Source organism: Lathyrus oleraceus, chromosome 6 (genome assembly GCF_024323335.1).
Source record: "Lathyrus oleraceus cultivar Zhongwan6 chromosome 6, CAAS_Psat_ZW6_1.0, whole genome shotgun sequence".
Classification (NCBI taxonomy): domain Eukaryota; kingdom Viridiplantae; phylum Streptophyta; class Magnoliopsida; order Fabales; family Fabaceae; genus Lathyrus; species Lathyrus oleraceus.
In genome coordinates, this window is record NC_066584.1 from 4950696 (window position 1) to 4965897 (window position 15202).

The 15202-nt window shown below is 29.9% G+C and overlaps 1 protein-coding gene across 2 annotated transcripts; it reads left to right on the forward strand.

The window, feature by feature from the left end:
* The first annotated feature begins 9029 nt into the window (after positions 1-9029).
* On the forward strand, positions 9030-12265 carry LOC127097161 (bifunctional nuclease 1). Of its 2 annotated transcripts, XM_051035672.1 has the most exons (11): positions 9030-9300; positions 9670-9964; positions 10152-10322; positions 10409-10458; positions 10635-10691; positions 10806-10871; positions 10972-11046; positions 11329-11447; positions 11536-11627; positions 11894-11948; positions 12030-12265. In XM_051035672.1, exons 2-11 carry the CDS (start codon positions 9679-9681, stop codon positions 12034-12036), a joined length of 978 nt encoding a protein of 325 aa, XP_050891629.1. In that variant the 5' UTR covers positions 9030-9300; positions 9670-9678; the 3' UTR covers positions 12037-12265. The 2 variants fall into 2 exon arrangements, with proteins under 2 accessions (XP_050891629.1, XP_050891630.1); XM_051035673.1 differs by lacking the exon at positions 10152-10322.
* The last annotated feature ends 2937 nt before the right edge of the window (positions 12266-15202 follow it).

Consider the following 15202-nt stretch of genomic DNA (forward strand, 5'->3'; position numbering starts at 1 on the left):
AACACTGCAGAACTAATAATTAGATTGAAGACATCATCACGAAAGGAGTGCAGATCGAAGTATTCAAAAGATTAAGATCTATGATGAATGTATATAGCTTAGACAAAATGAATTAGGTGGTGTGTTGAGAATGTAATTCATGGTGTCTAAGCATGTTGCTCTCAAAAGACCTAAGTGTCGAGGAGTTAACCTCGACATGGATTTTTAATTAGACCCAATTTTGCAGTGTTAGCAGAATTAGGTATTTGGCCTTTGCTTGAGGAGCAAGCAAGTCCAAAATCTATAAATAGGAAATGCCCATTATTGATTGTAATACGACACAACAAAGTGTAATTGCACAGTTGAATAAAATCTCAGTTTGAGAGTAGAGAGTTACTCTGCAGAAATTTCTTCTTCTCCTCCCATGTTCGAGAACCCTAATCTCTTTTTCTTCCGTGTTCGAGAACCCTTATCTTTTAAAACTTTTTCGAATGAATAATATTATATTTTATCTTACTTTTGTCCCTTTTTACTGCACACTCTATAAGATAGTCATATTTAAAGATTATTTTTAATTTTATTTTAATTATGAAAAAAATATTAAATATTAAATTTTTGAGGAAGTTATCTCTTAGTCAAAAAAAATTATAACGTCTTAGAAAAATAAAATATTACAAAAATATTAAAGGTGTTTCTTTTCCTTATTAAATCTTAATGCAATCCTATCTTTCGTAAGAGTTTTCTTTTTCATCTCTTTACTGTTTTAATAGCACTTTAATTTCAACAAATAAAATATTTAAAAAATTGTATTATTTTAAAGAGCTTATGTAAAAAGATATTACACTGTCATTCAATTAAAATATTTTATATGAGATTAATTATTATACACTGTCAGTATAAATTTTTTTACACAATCGATTCATCACCATCACCCGTTTGCATTACTTAATAGATTTTTAAAATAAAAATCAAACTTGTTTTAATATCCAACGGCTATGATTAACTGGCGGTGTAAAATCTTTTTACACTGTCAGTGTATTTCAATTAAATCCATTTTATATTGCCAAATCATAACAATATTTTAAAATAAAAATATGACGTGGCGGGATACATAAATCTCATTGGTTAACATTATAAAAATATTTTACAATGTCTTTTCATATTCTTTTTTCTCTATTTTAAATAACACCTATAAAAAATGTCATATTTATATTTGATCATTATTTTAGAGATACTAAATTGTGATAAAATGTGAATTTCATCATCCTTATCTAAGTTATAGGTTCTAGAACAATATTAATGTCTTTCTTTCAATTTTAAAAGTAATAAGTTTTAAGAAAAAAATAACAATCAAATTTGCATATACATAAATTATATTTTAATTAAAAGTGAATAAAAATAGCAAAATTTATTCACAAAAATAGTGATACACAGTTAATATACTAAGTCTTTAAAAAACAATATTAATTTCTTAGATCAACCATTCACATTTAATATTTATAAAAGATAAATTCTTACAATTGTCATGTATATTATATGTGTGATCCAAATCAAGATATACTTCAATAGATGTATCTTTATTAACATTATTAGACATGTTAATGTATTATTATAGAGACGCCCATTTTCATTTATAATTTTGAACTCTAAAAATTAATTATCAATCTTATTCTAAATGCGTTTATCAAACCTAAGCGATAAATTATATCTAATAATAGTCATCTTTGAACATTCAATTAGTACGTGATGAATAACTTTATAATCACTTACGTTTATCCTCATAAATATGTAATAATCTGTCCAAGTTGTGTGTTTTTTTTACTTATAACAAATCACATGAAGAATTCCATATTACGTTTTATTTAAGTTTAATTAAATCATATATACGCATTAAAATTCAATCAAATCAACTGCAATTATATATAAAAAAATTAGCAAATTAAATAGAAACTCTTAAATTTATAAGATACTATCCACACATATAATTTGAATTTGTAAGTTTAACACATTGCTCATAAGATTATTTGACAAACTTTATTAAATAAACAAATTTATAAACAAACAAAAAATACATAAAATATCCAAAGAAACATGATTAATTTTTATTATTATTGCATAAAATCATAAATAACAATGTACTCAAACATTATAGTTATATTATAAATTATATATTTAATTTAAATTAAATTAAAATAATTTAATTTTTATATATAAAGAAAATTTATGCTAGAATTGATTTGCGCGTGTACAGTGTTTCTTTAAATAACAAATAAAAATTTTAAAATTAAATAATCCCAAAAAAAATATTATTATTATTATTATTATATTTCAATAATTTTTAAAAATAAAATAAAATCCATCAATAGAAAATTGTCAAATTACAAACATGTTAAAATTTATATATATATATATATATATATATATATATATATATATATATATATATATATATATATATATATATATATATATATATATATATATATATATATATATATATATATATATATATATATATATATATATATATATATATATATATTACATTTTTCACATATTTAACGTTTAACTCATTGATAATAAAAATAATCATAATAATCTGTCACACATAACCCAATACAACACTTATACAATATATGCAGACAAAGTTTGAGTAAATTAAAAGCAGACAAAATCTGGCAGATTAATGACATATCTGGATCTTATTATGTTAATATATACTAAAAGAAAAGAGCTCATTGTTTCTTCACCTTTGTTGTTAATTGTTGACTATTTACCTCATAGCTTTTCCATCTTTTCTTTTCTTTTCTGGTATTCATATATTTAACATCCATTATTAAAAAGTTTAGTATTATTGAAATGGGAGCTAACAGAAGCTTTCAAATGAAACTTTAGGGAAATTTAGAAAAAGTATGAAAGAGACAGAATGTGTCCATAGCAAATTAACTTGAGCTTAATTGGATATTAATTAATTAAACCTATGTAGTTCTTCAACTTTTTTAATGATGGAAACCTTAATTAACAAGTAATTGCTTAAGAAAATTATTTTGGTTGTACTTTTGATAATGGTAGTGGTTAGAAGTGGGTTGTTGATTGCGGAAATTAAGCTGCCAAGATTAATTTGATATATCAAAAACGTGTTTTTAACGTGAACTTTGTTTTTGTTTTTGTTAGGATAATAATTTAATGTATTGTGAAGGAAAGAGATAAGGGTTTTGATATAATGAGGGTTGTATGAAGCAACCCTTATAAGTTAATACTATTTGATAATGATAGATATTGGGTTTGGGTAAGGTTCATTAAATGGGATCTAAATTCATTTAAGTTATGCTTTGGAGACTTTGTCTTGCCACCCTCAATTTTATCTCGCACCCCCTTGTAGTAGCTCTTTTATTATAATATCCTTTATAATTATAATTTTATAGGTTTTTTTTTAATATATAGTGTTTGTCGGATTTTTGAAATTTTTTGAGTTTTTATTATATTTTTTAAAATTTTCATAAGTTTTTATCAGATTTTTAAAAAATCTATGAGATTTTACTGGATTTTTGAGTAGTTTTTTTTAGTTCTTTTCCATATTTTTTAAAAATTTATGAGTTTTTTTACCGGAGTTTTTTAAAAAAAGAATGAAGTTACGACAATTAAATTTTTGAGGGATCTGAGTTTTTACCATATATTATCGAATTTTATGAGTGTTTTTATCGGATTAAAGAAATGGTGTAAAATCATATTTTTTTATACCGGGTTTTCAATTATCCGGCATAGAATACTTGATTTTTTTAAAAATCTAATAGTGTTAACTTCATTTTATTTTCCTATTTGATACAAACTACCAAATTTTTTAAAAATCCAGAAATTATAAAATATATTGGATTTATCAAAAAAATCGATAATGTTAACTTTGCTTTTCAGTGGGACAACCCAACAGGGATGGAGCAAGAGATTTTGAAATGTGGAGACAATATATTAATATATAAATTTATTTTTATTTATTCTTAAATCATAAATATATATATTTAATTTTTAATAAAATTTATCTTTAAAAAAATATTTAATAATTTTCTAAATTTGTTATTTTTGTAATTTTCTAAATTTTATTATCAAGAAAAATATTTTTTATGCATTTTTTATGAGATCATAGTATTAATATAAAATCCTATAAATCATTTTTTTTAAAGATTAGAAAAAAAACTATTTTAAAATCATAAAAAAAACAATTCGAATATATATATATAATTCATTGTGGGGGCACATACCCCCATATTAGTATAAGTCCCTCTCTCCCTGCAACCCCATATCAACTATTGAATTTTTTAAATACACTATCAAATTTTTTAAATTTATTGTTTTTTTTAAGTGAATTATTTTTTGACTAAATGTTATTTTGAGATGAAGTAAATAACGAGAAGGACATTTTAGTCGATACGATCAATAGGAAGTGCTAGGTATGACTGGGGTTGTGGGACAAAATTTCTATGCTATGAGATTTTTTAGAATTTTACTTGGCACCCTCTATTTATTTATGACACTCCCACAATTTTCAATAATGACAAAATTACTATTGTCAATATTTACCCCATCCAAAAACGATATTTGAAACAAAAATTATTTGCAAATAATCGGTTAAAACAAAAAATCTTATAGGCTACTTTAAAAATCTAGTAGATATTTTACTAATCCTTTCAATTATGACAATATTACTCTTGTCAATATTTACCCCATCGTAAAGTTACGTTTGAAAAAAAATTACTTGCAATGAACCAGTAAAAGTAGACAAAAAATATGATATGATACTTCAAAAATTCAGTAGATTTTTTACTAATTCAGAGAAAAAAATTGCATTTTTACTAAAAATTTTAAAATACGATATCAATTTTTACCAGATTTTTAGCACCCCCTACAAAATATGATAGTTCAATTCAACAAGGTCTTCTTATGTGCGCCTTAAGATAAATGGTTCTTCTACAAATTTTATCCAATTCTTCACCATTGACTTTGTATGTTTTACTTACATGTTTTAATTATATGTTTTAATTGACATATATTTTCATCCTGGACCGAAGTGTTATCATGTGCACAGTCTATTGGAAGACAACATGATATTATTATTGTTATCATTCGTTCTAATACACCATATAACCAAAGAAGGAGGATGAACAAATTGCTTATGGATTATGAGAGGGGGGAAAACTACAAGAACCTGAACAAGTTTGAAGTCATTTGTAGTAGAAGAATTAAATGCCCCTTTAAGGATAAGTCTGCAACTAGATGCAATCATAAAATCATTTAAAAAAAGTGTTATAAACATTGAGCATCAATATATAACTTTATTTTACTCGAGATTACACGGCTTCGTATTGAGACACAATATATAACACATTGCAAAAGAGTTGGAATTCACTACCTTCTCAAATTGGCTTCTACAAATTGGTGAAGGGGGAGTTTTTAAATCAGATGACGAATTTGTCGAAATTGACGTGCCCCCTGAGCTAATCACAAACTTTACAGACCCTATTGTTGTCATTGTCAAGAGTACTTACCCAAATTTCTTTGATAGTTATCAATCTTACAATTACCTCAAAGGTCGGGCCATACTAGCATCAATATTGGAAGTTGTTGATCAAATCAATGATCATGTTCTTGCCTTGATACCAAGTTTAGTTATCAAATGTGTTTTTCAATTTGACTTATATATTTTTATTTCTTTACCCTCATAATTATCCATTTTATGTATAGGTGACTTACGGGATTACTACATCTCAAACACTGTCGATCGATCTGAAATACATGACAACAACTTTCTTGATGTCCTAAGCCCCGAGTTTCTCAGTTTATTGAAAATATTTGGGTGTCTAACCATCACATTAAGTTAAAGATTGAAACACCAATTATACTTATGAGGAACATCGATCAATCCGAAGGTTTGTATAATGGCACAAGGTTGATCATAACTAAGATGGGCAATCATGTTATTGAAGTAGCAATCATGGCTGGAAAAGGCAATGGAAAGTTGATTTATGTTCCCCGAATGAATATGTCCCCGTTGCAGTTCCCTTGGCCATTCAAATTAAACAGACTTCAATTCCCAATTATTGTATCATATGCAATGACGGTTAAAAAATTCCAATGTCAATCTTTAGATTATGTAGGACTGTATATACCAAGAGATGTTTTCACTCATGGTCAAATTTATGTCGCACTATCAAGAGTCATAACAAAAAAGGGGATCAAAATCTTGATGCACGATGACAAAATCAACGTAAAATCTACAATGACAAACGTTGTTTACAAAGAAATTTTTCACAACATTTGAATGGTAACATACAACACCACATCTCCTTAATTTATTATCAAACACCATTCATACTTGACTCTCTACTTTCACTATTTTTTATTTTATTTTTGTTCCGTGAGTTACACTTTTATTCTTAATTGTTTAAGTATATGTTTTTATTACCATTTCCGATATCCACTTTCTTTGTCCAAGCTACTACTACAATTATTATCAGCATGAGTTGCATATTCAATCAAATACTCAACCATCCAATTTACTTCTCATCAATGTTGTTTATAACTTTTTACTCAGATTGGTTAATTGAATGAATTTTATACCATCACAAATTTTGGATATCATCACTTTTTTTTGGTTATTTGATTGTTGTTGTATTGTAACTCTTACACATATAGGTTTGCTTATAACTTTGTCATATATATTTTTCGTATCTTTTTAGTTGGGATCAATCCTCTAAAGTTTGGAATATCAACACATTATTTTTATATTATATTGAACATATCTTTTGGACAATAATTTTTGGATCCAATTCATATTACATGCAACTCGATAACCTAGTATTTAAAATACAGTTGTCAATTTACAACAGTTTAACAATACAGTTTTACACAACCATTGGTTCATAACCAACTGTTCATACTACATAAACTTCTAATGTCACAACAACCATTGATTCATAAATTTTAGCTGATACACATTACTCATATAACCTGCATATTCATAATCTGGTGTTCATAATACATCACATTCAAATTACATGGGATTACTTTACATGAGTGTTTCATAACATTCTGTAACTACATTTTAGTTTTCCTTGATCAAACTTACCAATAAATAATTCACACCAACCAAACAAATCTTCATTCCAATATTTACCAATCTGAATTTTTACTAACTACTTAAATTTACAATACAAAACTAAAAACTATACCATGAACAACTTACCAAACTGCACACAAACTTATCAAAACATACATTTACTAACAACTTCATTGTTTAATTTACTACAACATTCTTCAACATCAACATAAGTTCATTACACTAGATAGTTTTTACATACCCTACCTTACATTGTTCACTACAACATTACTACAAAATAACCTTAAATTACTACAACTTTATTACATAAATATCATCATAACATAATGTTACTACCCTAGCGTTACTACAACTTAGACTTAGCTTACAAAATATAAACCATCAAAATATTTTAGACAAACCAACATCTAAACCTCATACCGATTACTCTTAACATTTTCATTCATATGAATCATAAAAACCCACCTTGTCTCCTCTACATAGTTTCTTCTTCTTCGCATATTAGTACCAGTCCTTGCCGATGAATTTCTCCAGCTTTACCACCTTATTCTTTCTCTTCGCACAATGAACTTCCCCGAAATACCTATCTTAATTATCACAGTCAATAATCTCAATCGCCTTCTGATTCCATCACAAGTAGTTCTTTGTCATATACCTAGGAAACTACTGCATCAAACATATTATACATTCAGATAAAGTTATCACCAAATTAGATGCATGTTAGAACACCAAACATGTTTAACTAATACACCGACATACCAAAACTTTTTTCCCACTTTGTATCCGAAACTAACCACCATTTCCCATGAATACTCCTCATCTTTTTCCGAGTCTTCATAATCGTCTGACATATTTGTGCGAATATCCGGGGTTGGTGAATCTAATACCGTTATAACCATTTCATGGATCCTGATCATTTCTTGAATCTCACTATCAGATACGTCACTTTCAAAGCTCTCTTCCTAACCACAACGTAACAACCAATAATGCATTATTTTTCATCGGTTACTACAACTTTATAAATCAAAATCAAGTATAACGTGGACAACAATATCTTACCTGCCACTTTCAGTTGACTTTGAGTTTTCAACTTCTGTGGCTTCCTTAGTGGTGTCAGTCTTTCGAGAAATCTGCAAAACCTTTGATAAACCCATAACGGCTTTTCCTTTGGCCTCAACATGCATTTCATCGAGCGTTTTTCGAATCCAGTCTGGATCTTCAGATTTGTCACCTGAAGCCTAGGAACAAATCTGAAAAATCTGCAACACATTTAACAAAAACATATTCATATGCGAAATAACGTTGAATGCTTATGTTACAACGTGATTATCAAACTTTTCTTACCATACATTATCTCCACAATTCTTCAATGACGTCATTTGCACCTTTCAAATGCAATTAACTGTGGTATTTTATATTACGCATATGACTTTATAGAAGAACTCATATGTTTGGTATACATACCGACTTCTGCACTTCTTTCTTCAACTGCTACATGGACTTAATGTCCCATCAGACCCACTTTAAAAACATTGCCCAATTTTTAAATCTTTGTAGTCCAACATTACTCCCTTCTACAACTCTTATCATTCTTTTTCTATTTCCTTTCTTTTTTTCTTTTAAATTATACTATTATTTTTATATTTTATATTACTACCTACTATTGTAATCATTTTATTTAAAAATTTTATAACCTTTTTTATTTCACTCTCAACTCTTTCTATACTACACTTTTTCAATCATATTTTCCTAATCTTTTATTTTATTTTTTTATCCATTCCAACTTTTTTTTTCCTTTCACTTTTATCTACATTAACATCAATTTCATGATAAAATATTTAATCGATTATTTTTATAATATAACAAAACCTAACATACTTGCATTGATGGGGTCAAAATTTTGTATTAATTCTACTCGAGTTGTTTTTGTTTTTATTGATAGAGCTCTCTCGATTGTTGTCTTATTTCAATTTAATAATGCAAGAAAAATAAAATGCGAGTGATGATCCCATAACACGCAATTATCGTCAGCAGCACTAAGGTTCTTCACCTGCGGTGAATCCGGTTACGTGTTGTGTTCATCTCACCCTTTCCTTTTCTTTCCTTTTCGGTTTTTCATTTCTCAAAAAAGAATCTCTTATCTTATTTCCCATCTTTCACCTCAACCTAGCACTTTCCTCTCTTCTTCATAATCATAACTCTCTAATTAGGTATGAACAAATTACGATTGTTTATAATAATTATTCACTTTTTATACCACTTTATTTTTTTATTTTCCTAATTTTGTGTATTTGTTCGTAAATTAATTAGGATTATACTAATCTAGCACCAAAAAAATTAGTATTTATTAATCTAAGAGTTTAGTAACTGTATATTGCATCATGATATTGTAATCATGTTTTGTATCATATTTCATTGATTTATCTCCATGAAATTTAATTAGGGTTTGAGAAAAAACTTGATTTTTTGTTTGACTTTTTTTTTGATAATAAATTCTGCAGAGTTGTTTTTTACAATTTTTTTTTAATTATTACAAAGTCAACGATGTGAACATGGTTGATTTCTTTTGGTGTGTGTAGGTTGTGAGAATGGGTTCACTGCAAGGACCAGTTGTGTGTCCCTCTGTTCATCCTAAAGTTGGAGGGTTTTGCAGCCTTTCTATGATTGGGCCAATGAATGTAAGATGTGTTGGAACTGAGTTTTGGGGACTCAAGGAATTTAACAGGGGGTTTCTTTCTTGTCACGTAAAAATACGGAAGAGCGAGACGAAAGTGCGTTCTAGTTTAGATTCGTCGTCGAATGGCGGCGGAAGTATGGCGGATAGTTTCGATGAAAATGATGAAGATTATGTTAATTCAAGTGTGATTGAAGCTGGTATGTTTAGCTACTACAACTTAATTGATATAAAAGTATGTAAGTGTGATCGATATGGTCTTTTTCGAGTTATCTGTATGTGATGCAAAGATGTTTTTAGTTGTGGATGGTTTTTTCGAACTTTGGCTAACCAAATGTGTGTAATGCTAGTGCAAGAATTGATTGTTTTTGTGATTTTGTTTTCTAGTTGAGGTGAGAAGTGGAGCAGATGGCTTTATAATCAAAATGAGGGATGGAAGACACTTGAGATGTGTCCATAACAATCCTCAGGGAAGTCATCTTCCCGATTATTCACCACACCCCGCTATTGTTTTGAAGATGGAAGACGGGACTGGTCTACTTCTCCCTATAATTGTTTGTATGTCTTTCTCACACCCTATAATCATATAAGTTTGTTTCTTGAATTTTTACAGTTTTAAATTTCTGCAATGTTTTTATTTGCAGTGGAGATGCCAAGCGTCTTACTAATGGCAGCAATTCGCAATGTTCCAATTGTATGCCTTCTTTGTCAGTTGAATTTCACTATGTTATTGTCACATGTATCTCAAGACTTGAGACTTATTTTTCCTGTTCTTCCGAGATGTATAATAAATCAATCGATCGATCCAGAAAGAATCTGGTTGTATGTATTATACCCACATAAATTCTAACTATTTCGTTGCTGTATCAGGCTAGGCCTACTTTATACCAAGCAGTGATGAAGATGATTGACAAAATGGGTTACCAAGTATGATTCTGTTTCGATTCGTACTCTTACTCCTAAAAACCGATTTTATTGTGGTTCTTCCATCAGATTCCATGATTATATACAATGAACTCGTGTCATTTCCTGCTTCTGCAGGTTAGACTTGTCAGAGTGACTAGAAGAGTTGATGAGGCATATTTTGCACAGTTGTATCTTACTAAGGTATTTACTCTGTACATATTCTTCCCCCATCCCTCAAAAACGATAAAAACACGCAACATTCACCTCAAGTGCTGTATGACGGTGTATTTATTTGGTATAGGTTGGAAATGAGGCAGAATGTAGGAGTTTTGATCTTCGACCTTCAGATGCTATCAATATCGCAGTTAGATGCAAGGTAGAGTAGTCTTTGTAAGCTCATGCATTCAACTACATCATCACTTGAAGCATTTTACATTTTCTGACGACTTTGCTTGACAGTTAATCATTTTTGCTCGGTTTGATGTTAGAAAAGTCAAGTGGTGGTAGAATTTGTTTTTTCCTGGCATTCTTCTTCTTCCAAAAGATTCATTATTGGGGAAAGTTTAAATCCAATGGATTGCATTGAACTCGCCTAGTTTAAATTTAATGCCGTTTTTTTTTTTTTTTCATGTATTTCACTATTTTACTAATGATGTAGGTGCCAATACAAGTCAACAAGTCCTTGGTGTACAGTGATGGAATGAAAGTAATAGAGTCAGGCAAACTGTCAATACAGTTACCTAGTTTTGATGGCCGGTTACTAACTGAAATGGACAAGTATGTTTGCGAAATACCTCGTAGTTATAGTTCAATTTGACTTGTCTGTTATATTAGTCCTTTGCATTAGCTAAAAGTGACATTGCAGGCCAAATGGTCAGCCTTGTGCTGAAACCGACGAATTCAATCTTTTGAACAACATGATGAAAGCTGTTGTCGAAGAGCGGTACAATGATGCAGGTAATTACTGTCTTCTGATATTTCAATTATTTCAATCATTTAGTGATTTTTGTTTTATGTTATTGAGTCTGTGTTTTCCATGTATGATGTATGAGGATCCTGTCATGTCGCCCTCTAACATAAGAGGAACTTCTTATAAGAATAATTTGAATAAAATCCACTATTTTTCATTCAAGTTCCACATTTCTTTTGTGGACTACCATATAAGTTTTACTTCTCTGATCTTGTTACTTTCGCATCTCATGTTTCTGATGCAACAACTCCAGCATTGTGGAGGGACAAACTTAATCAACATAGGGCGGGTAAAAACATCAAGAAAAGGTGTGAAACTAGTTTTATATTACAAATTTACACCAAATATTGCGCTCTTAAAGAATGTTGACAACTTTCATTTTGTTGCAGGTCCTGAAATTTTAAACTCTACACAATCATATATTCTGGATATAATTGATAGCCGTTGTTCCTCATCCTATATATATGCCGAAATTGTCTGTGAATATCTGTATAGAATTGAACATTAATGGTGTTAATGCATCATGTGGAAATATCTGATGCTTGTTTAATCCTCAAAAAAACTGTTTATATGTAATTACTTTTAACTTATTTCGGATGCTGCTGTAAATAATTACTTTGTTCTATGTTTTCTTTTTGCGTTTTTATTTTTAGGTAGACTTGTTTATTACAGAAAATTTGTATATATGTTACTCAGAGGATTCAAATGGCCACTGACCGTGTTTATTCAAGTCAATTATCTGAATAACTCCGAATAAACCCTACTTTTGATCATAAACACAATTATCAATCATCAAAGAATCACAGGCACAAACAGTGTCAATTACTAACTCTAGATAAGGCAACTTATCAGGTGCCTTATCAGGTTTGAAATTGGAAGTAACTTATCCTTACAAAATGATGTTATAGAAACAAACTTACCCTTACAAAATGAACTTATAAAATGTGAAGTAAATGATCTTATAGAAACAAACTTACCCTTGCAAAATGAACTTATAAAATGTGAAGTGTTATTTTAATATATCATGTCACATCAAGGGACTAAAAACCTTTAGAAAAGAAGAATACAGTGAAAAGCTTTCCAAATACTGAGAATTTTAATCAAGTGTGTGAAAATTGTATGGTAGGAGAGCAACACAGAGATTCCAAATAAAAACAATTGGATATCATCAAAGAGACTAGAACTCATACATTATGATCTATGTGGCCATATACATTCTTCACCCATCAACAAAAAGAGGTATATACTAAAATCATTGACGATTTCAGTAGGAAAGCTTGGGTGTATTTCTTAGTTGAAAAGTCTTGTGCATTACATTACTTTAAGAAGTTCAAAACAATGGTTGAAAAAGAAAAATGAGAGGCAATACATTGTTTAAGGATTGACAGTGGAAGAGAATATAACTCTTGATTTCAGGATGTATTGTGAAGATAATGGAGTCAAAAGATAACTTGCCTCATCTTACACTCCTTAGCAAAATGGAGTAGCAGATAGGAAGATCAAAACTCTCTTAAACATGGTTAGGAGCATTTTGGCAAGCAAGGAAAATTCAAAGGTGTTTTGGCCTGAAGCTGTCAACTGGGTCATTCATGTACCGAATAGAAGTCATACTGTTGATATTTCTCATATCATTCATGAAGAAGCATTGAGTTAATCAAAGTCATTTGTTCAAAATTTCAAATTTTTAGGTGTATTACTTATATTCATATACCAATAAATAAATAAATTAAGTAGAGATTTTTTTTGGCCGAGTTTGAGAAATGGAATTAGAATGAAGAAAAGAAAATTGAAGTTAACGAATTTGACATTGATGAAAGTGTAGAAGAGACTAGTGACACAAAAAAGAATTAAATACTCAAGTTATTGATCACGAGAGAATTGAGGAGTTGATGATTGATGACACAACAAATAATGAAGAATCAAGTGCCTCTAAATTGAACTTGGATCAAGAGAGAGTTAGGAGTCCACCAACTTGACTTGACAATTATGACATCCTAACCGATGATTTCAACTCTAACGAAGACATGCTTAATCTAGTTATATTTGGTCCATATGTGAGTTATTCTGAACCGGCTAAAGGCCCAATTGACCAAGGCCTAATCCATCTCAAGCCCACTCTACTCGACCAAAAATATAAAAACAGTTCACATCCCAAGAGAAGGTACACGGTCTCTAATCTCCAATTTCACTTTACTCATCTTGAACCTTGAACTGATTTGGGCGTTGGAGTGTTAACCATGCATGTCCACCCCGCACAACCGTAAAGGAGTCGTTCGACATTAATAATTATCAATATCTCATCATTTATGGTTCCGTCGTGAAGCTGAAACATCCATTTCTAGCTCCTAAATGAAATAGTGGCGTCGTCTGTGGAGACCGACTTTCAATTCATATGATTTCCACAAAAATCACGTTCATTTCCTAAACACCATCAATCAAGCATATAAATTTTAGATATGAATCTCACAATTCATATATGAATCTTTGGTTCACCATCTACAACTTTCTCAGATTTGGAATCGAGAAATGTTCGGAAACGAACGCGAAGATCCACCACAGTCGATCCGGTCAATTATCGTTTCCATTCCCACTTTACAAAGTCTAGATCTCTGATTCCCCAAAGAACTCTGCAGGACGACAGAAGGACGATCCTCATATCCAAACATAGAGTTATGTCGGGGTCCGAAGGTGATTCCTATGGAATCCGAGCTAGATATTCATAATTTAACTCCGACCTAATACGGTTTTCACGTTTCCTCCCATCGTCAGGGTTCTTCCATGGGAGACACTAAAGGATACCACAAGTTCCTAGTTAAGTGTGCCTATATACTACAAGTTCATTATAACACCATGCGCCGATTCAATGTTAGGGGTGCAAGAGGTACTCCACCGAAGCATTAGACAAAGTTACTCAATGGCCAAGTACAATCTACTGCCTCGGTGAGTCCGGGCAAAATCCAACCACAAAAACTTACATCAACAGGCAAATGCGAGAAGGGGCACCTCAGACACCGTCAAATCGAAAATGGCACTTCAAAGTGCGAAATACACTTAACTCGGAGCCTAAAAAGAGGTACACACAAAAGACCTCAGACATCGCCCAACCTAAGAATGGTTCCAAAGCGCGAAGTGAATTCAACCCAGATATTTAATGAAAACAACGACGAAAGACCTCGGTCGCAACCCGATCACCCTAAGGTCACCGTTGAGGGTGTCCACCCCGATAACTATTTATTTACTTGTAACAAATTTAATTCATATTATATATATATATATATATTATATATATATATATATATATATATATATATATATATATATATATATATATATATATATATATATATAATATATATATATATATATATATATATATATATATATATATATATATATACACACACCGTATGTTTCTTTGTCTCTTTATGCTAGAATGTCTAGAACAGGAAAGCGAGATGAAATGTGTGACTACATATCTGACACAGACTTAAAGCTTTTATGCAGTTCTAATATGACTTCAATGTATTATGGGGTCAACACATTTATGTGATTCTAATACGAC